General features: G+C 44.6%; 1 protein-coding gene across 2 annotated transcripts; it reads left to right on the top strand.

Annotated features, from left to right (window-relative positions):
* Window positions 1-80: 80 nt before the first annotated feature.
* Window positions 81-18642, top strand: dzank1 (double zinc ribbon and ankyrin repeat domains 1). Of its 2 annotated transcripts, none has more exons than XM_038714676.1 (21): window positions 81-348; window positions 1980-2101; window positions 5233-5383; window positions 5471-5573; window positions 5904-5955; window positions 6747-6826; window positions 6917-6987; window positions 7883-8000; window positions 8256-8369; window positions 8668-8751; window positions 8836-8958; window positions 11712-11873; window positions 11956-12193; window positions 14426-14529; window positions 14747-14830; window positions 15868-15961; window positions 16046-16107; window positions 16224-16301; window positions 16388-16515; window positions 17214-17288; window positions 18306-18642. In XM_038714676.1, exons 2-21 carry the CDS (start codon window positions 1993-1995, stop codon window positions 18460-18462), a joined length of 2187 nt encoding a protein of 728 aa, XP_038570604.1. In that variant the 5' UTR covers window positions 81-348; window positions 1980-1992; the 3' UTR covers window positions 18463-18642. The 2 variants fall into 2 exon arrangements, with proteins under 2 accessions (XP_038570604.1, XP_038570603.1); XM_038714675.1 differs by having other exon boundaries at window positions 1906-2101.
* Window positions 18643-19061: the final 419 nt, after the last annotated feature.

Here is a 19061-nt window from a genome sequence, read left to right as displayed (position 1 = left end):
ATAACTGTAATTGTTGCTAATAAAATAAAAACAAATTCTCTCTTTATTCTTTTATAATTTGTATATTTTTTAAATTAATTTTAAATTAATTTTAAAAATAAATCTCGGTGGCGTGATTTTATTACATTTAACATACAAAAGATGAAAAACGTAATGTCTTTATGTTTGGGTTTATGTATATTTACCAACACTTTGTTTAAAAGACTTTAAATAATAGAAAAAAGTAGATTTCTATCTGTGATCTATAAGCCCCGCCCCCCTGCGCTGTCACACTAAAACCTCGTTGCCGTGGTGACGCTTCCGCACACAGACGCCGGAGCAGCAGTTTCAACATCTTTTAAATCTGAGGTGAGAAAATATTTATTTACTGATTTATATTTATTATTTCACACTTTAACGGACATGCGCGGTGTGACGTGTTTGTGTTTTGTGTCCGTTAAAAACAAAAGGAAGTAAAATTTATTTTTATTTTTCCCCCAGTGCCTTTGTTTTATATTCCAGCGTGTCTCGCGTGGGCGGCTGCCGCGAGGAGCATCTTTATAAAACGGGCTCGATTCCAAATCTCATGGTGAAAACAGTGAAAACAGTGAAAACAGTGAAAACAGGCTTTAAAGAACTCCCGTGGCGACTCTGATGCTAACATGCTAATGTTGCTGCATCCTGTTTATTTCAGTCGCCTGATGATGAAAAATCCACTTCAGCAACACGTTTTTAAGCCGTTTGTTCCTTAAAACTTACTAGTCGCTGTTTAAAAGATACCAGTACGTATTTATTGTTAGTTACTGGTAGTAACTGTTCCCGGTCCTACATCAGCCAACCAGCAGCTTCACATTCAGAAAGTCTGGGAATAAATTATAGGAAAGCTGATAAGGTTTATTTCTATAACCAGTTATTAATAAACTAGTTTATTTTATCTGTAATTTGTCTATTAAAGTGATTTCACACCATGGGGGGGGGGGGGGGGGGGGGGGGGCTTCTTACCCCACGTGGAAAATGACTTTTCCCTAAAAAATACATTTGATTAAATACAAATTAATTTGTCAACTGTAGCTATTTATTTTACTTTATGTTACCCTAATGCCTTAAAGATACAAGAAATTAGACGTTGAGCTTTGGGGGGGGGGCGTCTTGGCCCACTCTACCCTACTTCACTTTTAGTTAGTAACCATTTTTTAGTTACTAGTAACTAATTGCACATTTGTCTCACTGAAATCTACGGGGCTCTGCAGTTCAGATATCACCTTTCCATTAGTTACTGGTAACCATTTTCACTATTATTTAGATTCTAGTGCTTATTTTTTTGTCACTAGTAAAAGATACTAGTGACATTATAATCCTTACGAGTATTTTTGGGGGTAAAATGGCTTGTTGATGTAGTAATATTGGAATAGTTACTAGTAAATAAAAAATAAGCATTAGTAGCTGACTAGTAAAATGGAAATGTTTCTAGTAACTAATGAATAGACGATATGTGACTGCGGAGCCCCGTAGATTTCAATGGGGAAAATGTGCAATTAGTTAGTAAAAGTACTGGTCTCTAACCGATTGTTACATTACTAGTAAAATGGAAATAGTTACTAGTAACTGTTAACTAAGTATGTGTGTGGCTAAATATTCTACCTTTTACTGAAGGCTTAATAAAAATATTTTCTTTTATTTAAAGCGCAGGTTTCTCTCACTTTGACATCTGTCACATGATCCAGTTACAAACTGTGATGCTGTTATAGATTCAAGCTCCTGCACAGCTGTTTGAATTATTGTTGGGATGTTAATGAGGAGTAATAAGAAGGAAGTCCTGAAAAAATTTTTGTTCGTACAAAATATTATCTTGTGATAAAATGTGATGTGATGAGTACTTTTACTTTGGATACTTTGAAATACTAATGTACCTTTACTTGCTTGTAGCAGAGTGAGGTGTTGTTACTTTGACTTCACCGCTTCCACTTCTGCCGATCGGTTGACTGATGATTGATTGACAGGCAGGCAGTCGTCATGACAGCAGGAGCGGTGTCGGCTCCGCTCATCATTCCCATCATCCACCTGCAGACACACAGAACCAAGAACCACATCGACACCGACACACCTGTCTCCATCCAGTCAGGTACGAGCACTCACCTGTCTGGAGTTTAATAATAATAATAAACTTCCCCTGGTGGTGACATATAATATGACAAGACAACATAATAAAACATGGATAAAATACATACATTATAAGAATGATAAATAACTAAAAGTCATTAAGTCATTAAAGTACAGTGCAGTCCAAGAAGTCCTGAGTTTAGGTGTTTTATAGCATTTGGATAAAAACTATTCAAAAGTCTAGAAGTGCGACCCTGGAAAGATCTGTAGCGTCTTCCGAATTATTTAGTTTTTTGCCCGCTGCAGGCATCTGGTGTGATATATGTCAGTGAGTGAGGGGAGCTGTATGTTAATTATGTTTTGTACCGATTTCCTAACTCTGTCCAGCGCCTTTTTGTCAGCAGTGGTGCAGCAACTAAACCACAGCAGAATGTCGTGTGAGATGATGCTTTGGACAGTTGTAAAAGGATAAAAGCAACGTCTGGGAAAGTTTAATTACAATACAGCCGCTGCTGAGCTTCCTTCACAAGGGCTGTAGTGTTGGTTGCCCAGGTGAAGTCCTGCGAGATGTATGTACCCAGGAATTTGAAGTCCTCAACCCTCTCCACAGTGTCTCCATAGATGTAGACCGGGGCGAGGTCAGTCCTCTTCCTGCGGAAGTCTACCACCACCTCTTTGGTCTTAGAGGTGTTGAGAGACAGGGTGTTGGTGGAGCACCAGGTGGAGAGTTTTTGGGTTTCATCCCTGTAGGCGGACTCATCATCGTTGTGAATAAGTCCAAACACAGCGGTGTCATCTGCAAACTTGATAAAAGTATTGCTTTCATAAGCTGGGGTGCAGTCGTAAGTGTATAAAATGTAGAGTAAGGGACTCAACGCACAACCCAGTGGGGCCCCAGCGCTGAGTGTGAGAACAGACGAACTGACTGGGGACGATCTGTGAGGACGTCAAGGATCCATCTGCAGATGTTTGTGTTGATGAGTCCGTGTAGCGTGGACACCAGTCGTCCAGGGATGATGCAGTCGAAAGCAGAGCTGAAGTCCACAAACAACAGTCTTGCATAGGTGGGTCAGCACACAGTGCAGGGCTGTGTTGAAAGCATCCGCGGTTGACCTGTTTGCTTTATAGGCAAACAGGTGCCGGTCCAGTGAGGAGGGGAGGGAAGCTTTTATGTGATTTAACAGCAGCCGTTGCTATAAATATTTGAGTTCTAGTCTGTACTGATGTAGAACGTTTGTGTTCCTGCTGAAGTCAAGTTGGAGTGATTATCATGGCTGAGGACAAAATCTAATCACACTGTATTTATAACTGTCCGGGCCGCCCTATTGGCACCAAGGGCTCAGATTAGGGGTGTGAAGAGACTCTTGGATCACGAGACGAGAAGATTTTTAACACTCAATGCTGAAGACTGGAGCATCAAACACTTAATTTCCTGCATTCTGGAGACATTCTGCTCCAATTTATGGTGGAAATATCTTTATTTATGTAAAGGGAAACAAATAACTCAGCTGGGAGGTGACGATTCATAAATATAAAAAGATAACAGAATATAATGCAGTGTTTGTTTTAGCTATTTACTTGTTTGGACATTGCACATTTGTTCCTTCTATATTTAAACTGCATTGCACGTTTTCTTATTTTGCAAATAAAGCTTTCTCAAAGCCTTTTCATTTGTTAGTTAACATTTTTGGTGCTATTTTTCAAAAAGTGATGAGCCATTTCCAAATGTGGTGTGGACGTGTCCCCAGCGTCCCCGGCGTCCCCAGCGGAAATGACACCTATGATTTGCACACATGTTGGTGTTGAAATGACTCGTAGGTACAAAGGGTTTTGAATCCGTGCAGTAGATGCTTCAGCCTGCAACTGCAACGTATACCTTCGTCAAAATGGCGTCCAGAGAAAGAGCTTCCTGTTGCCAGCGACAGGCTCCGACTGTTACACCAGGTGTCTGACACCATCGTTCTTATACAAGCCATTGAATGTTTGCTAAATGCGTTTATCAAAGTCCAAAATACCTTTATGCAGCTGAAATTAGTTCTAAATGCAGATAAACTTGTGTTGTTTACCAGATCCAGGACCAGGCCACAAAGCGTCCCTCCGGTTGTCAGGCTGGGGGGAAGTGAAATATAGGTTGTTAACTCCTACAAATATCTGGGTCTTTTGATTGATGACCTGCTCTCGGGTAGGAGGGCCTCCTCTGGCCACCCGCAGGCTGTGTCATTGGTACACTTTCATAAATAAGGCAAGTCTTGGTCTGCTGCCAAGCTGTGTTCATATCATGCAGCAAAGTATTGGGCAACACTCTTTGCCTTCTCAGGACTTCTTTATGCTCTCTGTGCCAAAGACTTCGAGGCAGATGCCTTAATATGTAAATGTTCTTAGATTTAAACTGATTTCCTGAAACGTTAGCTTACCAGCCTTCTGTGTTATTTGTCTGTACCTGTGTGTTTGGATTTCTGTATATGCTGCTGCCTGTCGTGGCCAGGTCACCCTTGCCAAAGAGGTTCTTAATCTCAATGGGACTCCTGGTTAAATAAAGGTTAAATAAAATAAGAAATCGTAGAAACCTTTGTTTTTAACAGGAAGGAAGCTGGAAGTAAGGAGACAGGCGCCGGTGGAAACGTGAGTCAGAGCTGGAGAGAGGAGTTATTTGTGTTGGAGTAACTCTAGGAAATAAAGTCTTGCTAGCAGCTTCTCTACGTACACAACAAACTACTCCCCCTCATTTCCACTTCCTGTCACCAGAGTTCAGAGCGAGAACTGTCCTAGTAGCCCTTTTTGTGGACGCCATTTTAACGGGCGCAGTTGCCCCAAAGAAATACATTGGCTGGAGCATCTACTGCACGGATTCAAACCTTTCTGTACCTACGAGTGTGTGGAAACAGGGCCCAGGTCTGAAAATACTGAGATGATCCTTTAAACCGCTCGACCACCAGGACCTGTTATTTCTATCTTGTGTAAAAAAGAAATATTGTGTCGCGACAAAAATGATTAAATGGACACACGTGCTCACGAGCAGCTCTGTGAGGTAAGAGAGATGAACCCGTATTGGACAAATCAAAAACCTGACGATGGCGCTGCAGGTCATCCGAACCCTCTGAGTGGTTACACAGGTGCACCTACAGCGGTGGTTACATGTTTCTGCCTCCACAGACACTCCTGAAGTTCTGATCTTCTACACTCTGGATGGGTCGAAGCCGGCGGCGGCGGTGCAGCGGGGGTCAGCAGGCAGCAGCAGGAAGTACTGCGATCCCATCCTGCTGCCTGCTGGGCGAGTGGCTGTCAGAGCTGTAGCTGTCACCAGGTAATGGCTCACCTGACAACACTCTCTCTGTCAGCTGCTGTCCACTCTTTAATTAATGAAGTTATCTGTCTGTCTGTCTCTCTGTAGTGACGGCAGGGAGAGCGCCACAGTGACAAAGGTTTTCTCAGTTGAACTCGTGGATTCAAACAGGAAGGAGAACGAGGAGAACGTCCTGCAGAGCGACCAGCGGGTAATCTAACCTCCTCACACTGTGCTTCAGACTACGTTTCCCATCAGCCCCAGCTCTCCCTGCTCATGCAGAGGATCAAACGTCTCGTTTATTAGAAGTAAGAAGAGAAGTGAAATTCAGACACACGTATTATTTAGCACAGGAGCCTCCGAAGCTTCTTGCAAAGCGAGCGGTGACTGATCCGTTGGTTGCAATTCACAACCCTCACCACTAGATGGCACTAAAACTTGCACACTGAAACTTTAACGTTAATGTCCTGATGACTAATTGATCAAAATTAGTTTTAATATCCTCCAGTATTTCCACATTCACCGGTCGTTTTCATTTCAGCGTCCGTCTGAAGGAACCTCGCGGTCTGCTGGAGCCTCACTGAGGCCTTCAGGTCTGTTCTGGGTTTTTTTTTCATTTCATGCTGTCCTATAATGACACAAAAATATAGTTAAATTCAGATATGTGTGTCCATGTGTTTAACCTAGCTTAGCACTAACACTGAAAGCCAACTAATTCTGCTGTAAATGTAGTCATATTCAGCTGTAGTAATAACAAAAAGAAAGATCTGTTTAGCCTAGCTTAGCACAAAAACTGGAAGCAGGGGCAAACGGCCAGTCGGTGTAGCCTGAAAACAACCAGCATCACTGATGTTAAAGGTTATAGAGGATGTGTGTAGCTCGTTAATGAGGCCTTTATGGATAATTTGACATTTTTAAATTTTAGGCTGTATGAATAAAATAGATTTGACTTGCTAGTTAGCATGTTTAGCATTATAGTAGCTGTTTGATGCACAATGATTTTAGAGTAGCTACAGCTAGTTTATCTGATGTTACAGAAGCTGTTTGTAGCTAATCAGTGGCATACACTCTTTAGCCTAGCTTAGCACAAACACTGGAAGGAGGGGAACAGTTAGTCTAGTTACATCAAAAGAGAAAAACAAAACACCTTCCAACCAGGTCTGATTTACATGTAGCATGTTGTTAGCTAACAAGCTAATCAGCAGACCGTCCTGTATTCGTCTTGGTTTAGTTGGCTGGAGTCTGGGCTTAAGATCTTGAAGCTATCTGGACCCAGAAGCTAATATTCAGGGCCAGGCTCATCTCAAATTATGTTCGAGACATGCTGGGAAGTCCTCGGTGACCTGCCCAGGATGTGTTTAGCCTAACTTCTCTCGTCATGCAGGTCCTCGCTTTCTGAACGGTCGACTGGGCCCTCCGACCACAGCTGCCCAAACTGGATCTCCCCAACGTTCCCAATCAGCGGTAACCACGCCAAACTGACGCCACACCTTGCTGTAGTACTGAAACACCTCTGTGTTGACTTTTTATTTTGTTGTGTTTCCTGTCTGTCAGAGTTCAGGTGTGTTGAAGCAGCTGAGCAACACGGAGACGTCCCGAATCCACCGAGAGACCGACTTCCTGCGGTACGAACAGAGACGCTAACGTGTCGGCTAACGAACACTTGTTAGCTAATATTTGTTCTTTGTCCTTCGTCTCGTCTCTCTTTCTGCCCAGAAGGTGAATCAAGAATACTTTAGGACAGAGGTTTTCAAAGTAGGAGGCTCAGGGAATGGAAGTGAAAACAAATTACATTAGTTATCCGCTTTGTCTCTTCTCACCTACACATTCGATCTCTTTATTTGGCCTAATATCTTTAACACACCTTAAAAAAAGGATTTATTCCCAAGTTGTTTTCACACATATAAGGAATTTTTTCTGGCACCTAGATGCACAACAACAATAAACATAAACCTATATGAATATAAAGATATCTGAAAATATGACATTGACATAATATGCCACATGTAGGTGGACTTAGCCCCACCAGAGAATCTGCATCTGCAAACTTTGACGGTCTGGTGACTGGAGGTGCAGCTGTTGGTGTGCAGGGAGAAGAGAAGGGGGAAAGAACGCAGCCTTGAGGGGAACCGGTGCTGATGGTCCTGGAGTCAGAGACAAAGTTTATACTGTTTCACAACAACACATTGCTTTCTGTTATGAAGATATGAATCAAACACAACAATGCATGCTGGGAAAGGACAACAGCGGGAAGCTCACCTTAAAGAAGGTCCACGAGGTCCAAATCAGACGTCTGACCTCTGATCTTTCCGTGCGTTCTGATTCTTCTGAACTGAACTTCTACTGTTTACAGGTTAAAGCTCGTGAGTTGCAGTCCTGTCAGAGCACAGAGCTCACAAACGTTTAACCGTGTAGAGAGAAGTCAGATCGAGTCCACACGCATGAACCGGAAGCTCCTTCAGCAACAGGACTTTACAAGCCCGACTAACTCTCTGTCTCTGTTCCCGTCTGTCTGTCCAGGTGCGCTCAGTGTTTGAGTTTCCGTCCTTCAGATCCTTTCGCTCGGTTCTGTGCTCAGTGTGGAGCCGTGGTTCCTCCTCTGCCTGAGCAGAGACTGCCCCCTGCTGAGGGAGGACAGGTACTGCACATACATCCAGCTAAATACACTGTCCAGTTTATTAGGTACACCACCGCTCCTCCACGAAGGTTAAACTGTTCAGTTAGTGTGAAACGTGACGTGCTGATCGGTCTGTAGGCTCGTTCAGGACGCTGCAGCTTCACTGTGTACAAACAAACTCCCGCCTTCACCAGAGGAGCTCATATAGAGTTAGTTTTGTGTCCGTCTTGTAGCTCAGACAGCTGCTGAGTTAATGTGCGTGTGTTTCGCTGTCAGATGGTTTGCTGTGTGTTCTGTAACACTCTGGTTCCTGCGAACACTCAGACCTGTTTAATCTGCGAAGCCTCCACCCATCAACAGCTGCAGCCACAGTCCAGCCGCACACTGCAGGTGGGGAAACTATTCTCATAAAACCTCAGCTGTTAAGACTTTGTGTTTTAAAGGCTGGTTCTCATAACATCATATCATCCCTCTCTACATATTACACCTTTATTCTCCTGAGAAATCTACTTACATATCCATTAAATGTTTGCTGTGTAATAAAGCTTTTTCTTCAAGCCAGCAACGTTGCACCTTTTCTATCTTTTCTTGTATTTTATTTCACCAGAAGAAGAAAACGTGTTTTCCTTGTGATGTTTTTTTTGATGTTGATTATGTTCATCTTGTGTCTGATGTGTTTGCTGTGTAGGATCATGTGCTGTGTGTTTGCTGTGGAACTGGGAATCCAGCTCACATCTCCAGCTGTTTGACCTGCGAGAGCCGCCTGCAGCCGGTAACCACACCTGTACCGTACATTTACACTCTGATGATGAACCTGCTGATTTAACTGTGTTAAAGTGTGTGTCTGTTGCTGCAGACGCTGCGGCTGGCGAACAGCGCCCCCTCTGTCCCGTCAGCAGACGGCAGGATGTTGATCTGCTCCAGGTGTAAACGTAGAAACCGCGGTGACGCCAGATACTGCGACTGGTGCGGCTCAAAGGTGAAGACGCACACACAATATTATGTAGCTGCGGTACCGGAGGCTGCAGTTTCAGGACCCCTGCAGTCCTGGGACCGCAGTTCTTTTGTGACAGCGCCATCTAGTGGAGTGGTGGTGGTAATGCACAGCAACAAGAAGGAGGTTAACACTGTCAGCTGAGGTCGACATGCTTATAATCAGTAACTTAAGTTTAGGCACACACTTGGTGATGGTTGTGGTGAGGGTAATTGGCCTCGGGGGGCTGTCAAGAGTAACATAGCTAACTAGCCAGTCAGCTAGCTGGCAGTATCAAAGTAAACATGGGTCCTAGAAATGCAGTTCTGGTCCAAGGATTGTGGTCCTGAAACTGCAGCCTCCAGTACTGCAGCTACATACTACTAAAGACACACCTGATAGGGGTACCTGGTTGGCGGTTCGATCCCCGGCTCGCCTGGCTTGCATGTGTCAGACTTGAGAAAGACTTGAAAGGCTCTTTATTTCTTCTGCTGTTAGTGGAGGTGTATTTAGGTGAGACATCGGGTGTTTCTCAAAACCAAGAATGCAAATAACGGACTTGTGTTCTTGGGGAGAACGTTCTTGCTAGTCGTTCTTGGAAGAATGAACTTGCAACGTCACGAGCGCACAGAACGCTGCTGACGGTTTGAGACGATGCGGTCTTGCTGGTCTTGCGCAATACCCCCAGCACAGAGGCCGCTTACAGATCTCTGATTATTATAACAGCCGGGCTTCATCCCCCAAAGCAATAAGCTCAGAATCTGGTTTATAGTAGGTTTTAACTTAACAAGATATATTTGCACATAAATACAAATTATAGAAAATAAAAGCAAATAAAAAGCAGATACTGTGACCACAACTCTACTGTACACTAACAATTTAATGTCTAATATAATAATAATAATAATAATAACAAAGCAAAGACAGTTGCCTTTCACTCTATTTCTGTTTATTTTTTATTTTTTATTTTCACAAGACCAGATATTTCTGTACATCATCCAGATGTCTCTTGATTTAAGTTAAAACCTTACAGAATTACTCAGAATAACGACGGATAACAACGGTACGGACGTTAAAACCATCTCACAGCTGTGGGTCTTTACTCTGCCGCTGTTGCTGGACTCTCTGCTGTTGGCTGCTGGTCAGCGTGTCTGAGGCCTCTGTGAGCTGACTGGCCGGCCGGCTCGTTAGCTCCCCCCCCCGCTGACGGTGGGCTATGGAGCTAAATCAGGGCCAAATGTTTTGTTAATTTGAAAAACTAAAACTTGTAATTGAACATTTAAGTTTTGGTCTTAAACTTGTAAAATACAGCCATGTATTCAAAATAAAAATAAGTGTTTACATGTTTTGTTTTCAGTTTAAATAAAATGTTGATTTAATTCTGGAATTATTTTGATTAAATGATTAATTTTCATTTTTCACTTTCAATTAAATTTTTTTTCAGGTCCACTTTTTATATTTTCAGAATCAAAGCAATTTTTTACACCTTCAAATCTTTTTTTTTTCAGTTTCAGATCAGTTTTTTTCAGTTTCAGACTTTTGGCCCTGATTTTGCAGAGGGGGCGTGGCTTCAACTAAAAGGGGCGTGGAATCATGAGTGACACCCTAACAAAGAAGGCAGAAGACTCTCCTCAGTCATGTTGCCTCGGCAACTTTTTTTTTAAAACAGCTTTTCAAATAGGACTTGAATCATAACACTTATTTTTTGTTGTATTTTTGAAGTTTAAGACCAAAACTTTAATGTTCAATTACAAGTTTTAGTTTTTCTATTAAAATTTTTGTTCAAATTAACAGAACATTGGGCTCTGATTTAGTTCTAAAGTTGCAGATATCTTGGCCGTCAAGTTCACACAAGTTGCCAACCGATGCACCCTGGGTAAAATGGGCGTGTCAAGAACACTTCCGTTCTTGCCAAAATGCAAACTTGTCTATTTGGAAAGTACTTGGACCAAAAAAGATGACGTTTCACAAGAACACAAGTACAGACAAGAACATTGAGAAAGGCCCATCCTGCGTCTGCTATAACTAGCTCAGAGCTAGCCTAGCTTAGCTGTAAGCAAAAGACAACTGCTAGCCTAGCATCACCAACAAAGACAGAAAGATCTTCTGACAACACGAAAGCCTTTCCCAGATCCTCATCAGCCACCATCCTGTCAACATTTGATATGTTTAATATATATACATTTCTACTTCTCAGGTTTTAGTTGGATAAATACTTAATTATTAGCTTCAATGCTAACTGCTGCTAAATCCTTATGTCTTCAACGTACTACAACATGGAAATCAGAAAGATTTTTCCTCTTCTAATGGAGCTAGGCTAACACTTGCCCCCTGCTAAGCTAGGCTACAAACTTCTCCTCTCCAGGACGTATTTCTGTACTGGACACGGTACCGACTCTAGAGAAGACAGCGACCACAACGTTGGACTTTTCTGTAAACTTTTTGGTTTGGTTGTTTATTGGCTAGCACGCTAACATATCAGCTAGATAATGTTAGCTCGTTAGCAACCAGAGCCAGGTTTGGGGTTTGAGGAGAATCACTTTAAACAGTCAGAAAACAGTTTGTTCATAATTAATGCAATAAACATAATGGTAGCCTGTTAGCTAATGTTAGCTCGAAAATTACAATTATAATGTGCAGGCTGGATGTTATGATGGAGCTAGGCTAGCGGTTTCCCCTTGCTTCCAGTCTTTGCGCTAAGCTAGTGTGTAGAGTGAAGCATTGTGGGAAATGCAGTGATGTGATGTGTGCGTTTGTAGCCCGGCCATGCAGTCAGCTGTGTGATTTGTTGGCGATGTGGAGCGAGCGGACACCCCTACGCCTTCTACTGTGCAGCCTGCGGCGTCTTCCTGGAAGCTCCGCCCCCTCCCACATCCCGCAGTGAGGTCACACGACCTGTTGGGGGTGTCGCCAACAACAAGGTATGCTGTACCTTTGACATCATGTCACTCACGCACTTATACACACATATCACACATTAATACTGTTCTCTACCCGTGTAAGCTGGCTACAGCCTCGGCTTCCCATGATGCCACCTGGCAAGCCACATCCTCCTCTGACCCCCCACACAGCAAGAAGTTAGCCACGCCCACTGTAGAGCGTTACACGCAGACTGTAGGACTCTATTACCCATCAGCCACTGAGCTGCAGAGGAAGGAGGAACAGATGGCGCAACAAGTCAGCAAGCAGCAGGCGACCAGAGACCGCCAACCGCTGCTGACCGCCGTCAGCCCGGGCAGAGGTAAAATACTACTGATACTACCACTGACACTACTACTACTACTACTACTACTACTACTACTGACCGCCGTCAGTCCGGGCAGAGGTAAAATACTACTGATACTACCACTGACACTACTACTACTACTACTACTACTACTACTACTACTACTACTACTACTACTACTACTGACCGCCGTCAGTCCGGGCAGAGGTAAAATACTACTGATACTACCACTGACACTACTACTACTACTACTACTACTACTACTACTACTGACCGCCGTCAGCCCGGGCAGAGGTAAAATACTACTGATACTACCACTGACACTACTACTACTACTACTACTACTACTACTACTGACCGCCGTCAGCCCGGGCAGAGGTAAAATACTACTGATACTACCACTGACACTACTACTACTACTACTACTACTACTACTACTACTGACCGCCGTCAGCCCGGGCAGAGGTAAAATACTACTGATACTACCACTGACACTACTACTACTACTACTACTACTACTGACCGCCGTCAGCCCGGGCAGAGGTAAAATACTACTGATACTACCACTGACACTACTACTACTACTACTACTACTACTACTACTACTGACCGCCGTCAGCCCGGGCAGAGGTAAAATACTACTGATACTACCACTGACACTACTACTACTACTACTACTACTACTACTACTACTACTGACCGCCGTCAGCCCGGGCAGAGGTAAAATACTACTGATACTACCACTGACACTACTACTACTACTACTACTACTACTACTGACCGCCGTCAGCCCGGGCAGAGGTAAAATACTACTGATACTACCACTGACACTACTACTACTACTACTACTACTACTACTACTGACCGCCGTCAGTCCGGGCAGAGGTAAAATACTACTGATACTACCACTGACACTACTACTACTACTACTACTACTACTACTACTACTGACCGCCGTCAGTCCGGGCAGAGGTAAAATACTACTGATACTACCACTGACACTACTACTACTACTACTACTACTACTACTACTGACCGCCGTCAGCCCGGGCAGAGGTAAAATACTACTGATACTACCACTGACACTACTACTACTACTACTACTACTACTACTACTGACCGCCGTCAGCCCGGGCAGAGGTAAAATACTACTGATACTACCACTGACACTACTACTACTACTACTACTACTACTGACCGCCGTCAGCCTGGGCAGAGGTAAAATACTACTGATACTACCACTGACACTACTACTACTACTACTACTACTACTACTACTGACCGCCGTCAGCCCGGGCAGAGGTAAAATACTACTGATACTACCACTGACACTACTACTACTACTACTACTACTACTACTACTACTGACCGCCGTCAGCCCGGGCAGAGGTAAAATACTACTGATACTACCACTGACACTACTACTACTACTACTACTACTACTACTACTACTACTACTGACCGCCGTCAGTCCGGGCAGAGGTAAAATACTACTGATACTACCACTGACACTACTACTACTACTACTACTACTACTACTACTGACCGCCGTCAGTCCGGGCAGAGGTAAAATACTACTGATACTACCACTGACACTACTACTACTACTACTACTACTACTACTACTGACCGCCGTCAGTCCGGGCAGAGGTAAAATACTACTGATACTACCACTGACACTACTACTACTACTACTACTACTACTACTGACCGCCGTCAGTCCGGGCAGAGGTAAAATACTACTGATACTACCACTGACACTACTACTACTACTACTACTACTACTACTACTGACCGCCGTCAGCCCGGCAGAGGTAAAATACTACTGATACTACCACTGACACTACTACTACTACTACTACTACTACTACTGACCGCCGTCAGCCCGGGCAGAGGTAAAATACTACTGATACTACCACTGACACTACTACTACTACTACTACTACTACTACTACTACTACTGACCGCCGTCAGTCCGGGCAGAGGTAAAATACTACTGATACTACCACTGACACTACTACTACTACTACTACTACTACTACTACTGACCGCCGTCAGTCCGGGCAGAGGTAAAATACTACTGATACTACCACTGACACTACTACTACTACTACTACTACTACTACTACTGACCGCCGTCAGTCCGGGCAGAGGTAAAATACTACTGATACTACCACTGACACTACTACTACTACTACTACTACTACTACTGCTGCCTGTTGTCTCAGAATGCGTCCATGTCCTCAGGTTTCTGGAGGAAGCAGTTGGATCATGTGTGTGCTCACCTGAGAAGTTACGCTCAGAACAACGCCCCCTTCAGGGCTCTGCTGGGAGAGCCTCGCATGGGCCGGGTACGCCACACCTGCACCTCACCTCACCTGTACACCAGTGATATCGCTTCATCATCTAAACTATCAAATTAAATTAGATTAATAAATGAAACGACTAGACGGCGCAGACTCCACCTGTCTGTGAGGGGTCGTCAGGGTCTGGTCAGGCATCAGGGTCACCTGACCAGGTGCACTCAGACCTGTGGTCCTCAGATGACGTGGTCCTTCTCTCCTTCAGATGGTTTCTGCTGTGATTCAGGAAGATCGCTACGAAGTCAGTCTGACTATCAGCTTCGTGTCGGCCGGACAGGAAGAAAAACAGGTGGGTCTTAAACAGGTGATAGTGTGTCTGGTTACAGGTGGGTCCAGCAGGTGACCTTGTGTCTGGTTACAGGTGGGTCCAGCAGGTGACCGTGTGTCTGGTTACAGGTGGGTCCAGCAGGTGACCGTGTGTCTGGTTACAGGTGGATCCAGCAGGTGAACTTGTGTCTGGTTACAGGTGGGTCCAGCAGGTGACGGTGTGTCTGGTTACAGGTGGGTCCAGCAGGTGACCTTGTGTCTGGTTACAGGTGGGTCCAGCAGGTGACCTTGTGTCTGGTTACAGGTGGGTCCAGCAGGTGACCGTGTGTCTGGTTACAGGTGGGTCCAGCAGGTGACCGTGTGTCTGGTTACAGGTGGATCCAGCAGGTGAACTTGTGTCTGGTTACAGGTGGGTCCAGCAGGTGACGGTGTGTCTGGTTACAGGTGGGTCCAGCAGGTGACCTTGTGTCTGGTTACAGGTGGATCCAGCAGGTGAACTTGTGTCTGGTTACAGGTGGGTCCAGCAGGTGACGGTGTGTCTGGTTACAGGTGGGTCCAGCAGGTTACAGGTGGGTCCAGCAGGTGACGGTGTGTCTGGTTACAGGTGGGTCCAGCAGGTGACGGTGTGTCTGGTTACAGGTGGATCCAGCAGGTGACCTTGTGTCTGGTTACAGGTGGGTCCAGCAGGTGACCTTGTGTCTGGTTACAGGTGGGTCCAGCAGGTGACGGTGTGTCTGGTTACAGGTGGGTCCAGCAGGTGACCGTGTGTCTGGTTACAGGTGGGTCCAGCAGGTGACCTTGTGTCTGGTTACAGGTGGATCCAGCAGGTGACCTTGTGTCTGGTTACAGGTGGGTCCAGCAGGTGACGGTGTGTCTGGTTACAGGTGGGTCCAGCAGGTGACCTTGTGTCTGGTTACAGGTGGGTCCAGCAGGTGACGGTGTGTCTGGTTACAGGTGGGTCCAGCAGGTGACCTTGTGTCTGGTTACAGGTGGGTCCAGCAGGTGACCGTGTGTCTGGTTACAGGTGGGTCCAGCAGGTGACCGTGTGTCTGGTTACAGGTGGGTCCAGCAGGTGATGTTCTCGGCCTGACTGCAGGTGGGACGGAGACTCTGAGCAGCGTCACAGAGCGATCAGCCGACAGCAGCAGTCTCAGTAAGAGCGTTTTTAAAATGTGACACACTTTGAGAGCTGGATTTTAAAAAGCAGCTGCTAACTGGATGTTTCTTGTTCTGACAGGAAGTGATCGGCCCACAGGTGCGATGAAAGCTGCCAAACCAAACCTGACATCCAAACCTCCAGTAAGGAAACAGAAATGGAAACAGATCTAAACTCACCTTTGTGATGCAGACTTGCTTCTGGACTTCCAGTTCCAGAAAAATGAAAGCTCCACTCTGATTGGTTCTCCTGGTTCCAGGTGAAGGATGCGCAGCTGCTGAAGGAGCTGGGTCCGGGTCGAGGTCAGATCAGCGTCATCCAGCAGCTCCTGGATCAGGTACAAGCCCCTAACAGCCAATCGGCAGCCTCCTCTGCATCACCTGGCGCTGTGTACACTGATTGGCCTGTTTGTGTCATAATCAGGGGGCGGAGCCTTCCTGCTGCGGCAGCGATGGCAGACATGCTCTGGCGGTTGCCGTGGTGAACGGTCACCGTGACGCAATTCCTGTTTTAGTGCAGCGTGGAGCAGACGTGGACCAGCAGTCCGGACGGTGAGCAGAAACATAAACAAAACATAAAGAAACAAACACAAACAAAACACAAATGCAAACAAACAAAACATAACACAAACACAAAGAAAACATAACACAAACAAAACATAACACAAACACAAACAAAACACAAATGCAAACAAACAAAACATAACACAAACACAAAGAAAACATAACACAAAGAAAACATAACACAAACACAAACAAAACATAAACACAAACAAAACATAACACAAACACAAACAAAACATAACACAAACACAAACAAAACATAAACACAAACAAAACACAAATGCAAACAAACAAAACACAAACATAAACAAACATAAATACAAACACATTTTTAAGACAGATACCGATATTGATATTTGAGGAGTTTAAATTCCGACTTATCGGCCAATGTTCTATTTTTCTCCTCCTTTTCAGAAACACAGATTTTGTTTTGTGTAGTTACGAGACGACCAAGATAAAGCTCGTATCGGCCGATAATATCGGCACGCTGATTTTTCAGTCGGACTCTAATAAATTAAAGGCTGATTGTCGCTGCACGATGAGGTGAAAACGGTTAACAAATAATGTGACGGATCAGTTATTATTTAAATTGAACTAAGAGGCGTCAGCGGTTACTGCTCGATGACTCGTGCAGCTCGTAGTGCTGATGATGCAACACGTGATGAAGGTGAACTCCTCCTCCTCAGGATGAAGAACTCGGCCCTGCATGAAGCCGCAGCTCTGGGCTCTGAAGGTCTGCAGTGTGCTCGAGTCCTGCTCAGGTAAGATGCACCTGTAATTCAAACATGTCCAGTGAAAACCACGTATCTCCATCATGAGCTCAGGACGACGGCCTGTTTGTGACCCGGTGACATTTCTCACACATCTTCATCGGTTTAAATTAAAATTTCCGTTAAAGACAGAAAATGTATAAATGAAATAATTCAGTTAAGTGTAAAACCCATCTATGACCTCTGTGAAGGAGAATCCATAAGGACGAGAACGCTTGTTCACCCTCCTGCCATATTCAGCAACATGTATCCCAGTTATTACATTTACTGTCGAGGTCGTCCAGCTTGATTGTTGCCTTTAATGAGACCAATGTCGGCATCTGTGGCTGATATTGCTGAAGGCTACAGGCTGCAACATTCTCCTCACTTTGATCACGTTAGACCACGGGTCTCCGTTATCGTTCACAGTTCAAGACACGTGAATATCAGCAAGTTATGGCACAAGAGAGAAAAGGCCGATGGTCACTTACAGGGTCGGTCATTTCTTTTTTTATTGTAGAACATTCGAATTTAACACTTTATGGCATATTTAAACAATCTGAAACATGAAATTGGGCTGAAACAGAAGGAAACTGTCTGAGTCTTATTAAAGCATCATGATGCGTCTGTGTTGCAGGATTTTGCTAAATGTGGTTAATGGATTTTATCGTTTGAGTTTGAGAACGTGCGTCGCTTTAAATGTTGCCGCCGCAACGAATTGTGGGACGGCGTTCTCTCCTCTCCTTTGGTAAAGGATGGTCCGGTGTGCCCTATGCTAAAGGAGATATGAAAGGAAGCATGGAGGCTCCTTTGCTCAGCGTTTAGAGAACTCGACCAGCTCTCATCGTGGCTGCCTCTGAAACACTCCCGGGTCACTTCACTCAGTCAGAACTTTACTTTTTCGTTGTACTTCTGATTTATGATTTTCACTTTCAATAAATAGAGACAGAGTTTAAGGGAAACAGCTGTTGTTGTAACTCCTCCCTCCTCCTGATGTCACCACGACATCATCTCTTCTCCTGGTTTCAGCTGTAAGGCCAGCGTGAGGCGGAGGAACGCCAGCGGGCAGACGGCGTACGACGTGGCGGTGAACTCCGGCTGCAACAGCATGGTGTCTCTGCTGGCTGCCCAGACCGGACTGGACTTACTGGGCAAACTGGGAAAAGTGAACCCGGATGTTTTCTGAATCTGCCTCGTTTCGTCCCAAACATCCAGATGTTGTGACAGACTTCACCTTCAGGCCTGTAGCACAGACGCACTCTTTACGATCCTGAAGCAGTGGCTGCTGGGAGAGGATGGTATTTTGTTTGAGATACTTTTTACTAGATTTTAAACTTCGTCGATGAATAAAAAGTTGTGAAAAACAGCGTGTCTTGACTAAAGTCTGTTTGGTGGTGAAAATAAACGAGGACGGGAGGTCAGCGCCGAGGTGGCTCTCTGGCAGGGACACAGAGCTAGCTAACCTTTGCTATGTGTCCTGGCTGATTGCGATTGTCTTTAACAACTATAACTGACGGCACACAAACATTTTTGTAATTGTGCTTTATTGGAAAATTCTCTTTTATTAGGATCCACATTGGCTTTTCTGACTGGGATTGCTTCAACTGTGTGTTCATTATAAAACACGGACAATGAAATAACTTTAATCTGCCTCTCTCTGCCTGCATCTGTCTGCTCTGACTTTATGTGTTTTATAAAAGACAACTCGCCTTCAGACTTTTCTCACCTGTGATTCCCTTTTCACAGCGGCAGGTGTCTGCACCACGAAGCAGGATCTGAGTTTAT

The sequence above is a fragment of the Micropterus salmoides genome, unplaced genomic scaffold (genome assembly GCF_014851395.1).
Source record: "Micropterus salmoides isolate LMB-PRFRI ecotype aquatic unplaced genomic scaffold, ASM1485139v1 Ms_hic_scaffold_12, whole genome shotgun sequence".
NCBI lineage: Eukaryota > Metazoa > Chordata > Actinopteri > Centrarchiformes > Centrarchidae > Micropterus > Micropterus salmoides.
This window is presented reverse-complemented; position numbering and strand designations above follow the sequence as displayed.

Bases quoted from the DNA above. Each gene is read 5' to 3' on its own strand.
- dzank1 (XM_038714676.1), top strand. From the start codon at position 1,993: ATGACAGCAGGAGCGGTGTCGGCTCCGCTCATCATTCCCATCATCCAC. The intron at 6,988-7,882 runs GTACGAACAGAG...CTGTCTGTCCAG, and splicing joins CGAGAGACCGACTTCCTGCG to GTGCGCTCAGTGTTTGAGTT. The intron at 12,194-14,425 runs GTAAAATACTAC...CCATGTCCTCAG, and splicing joins CGCCGTCAGCCCGGGCAGAG to GTTTCTGGAGGAAGCAGTTG.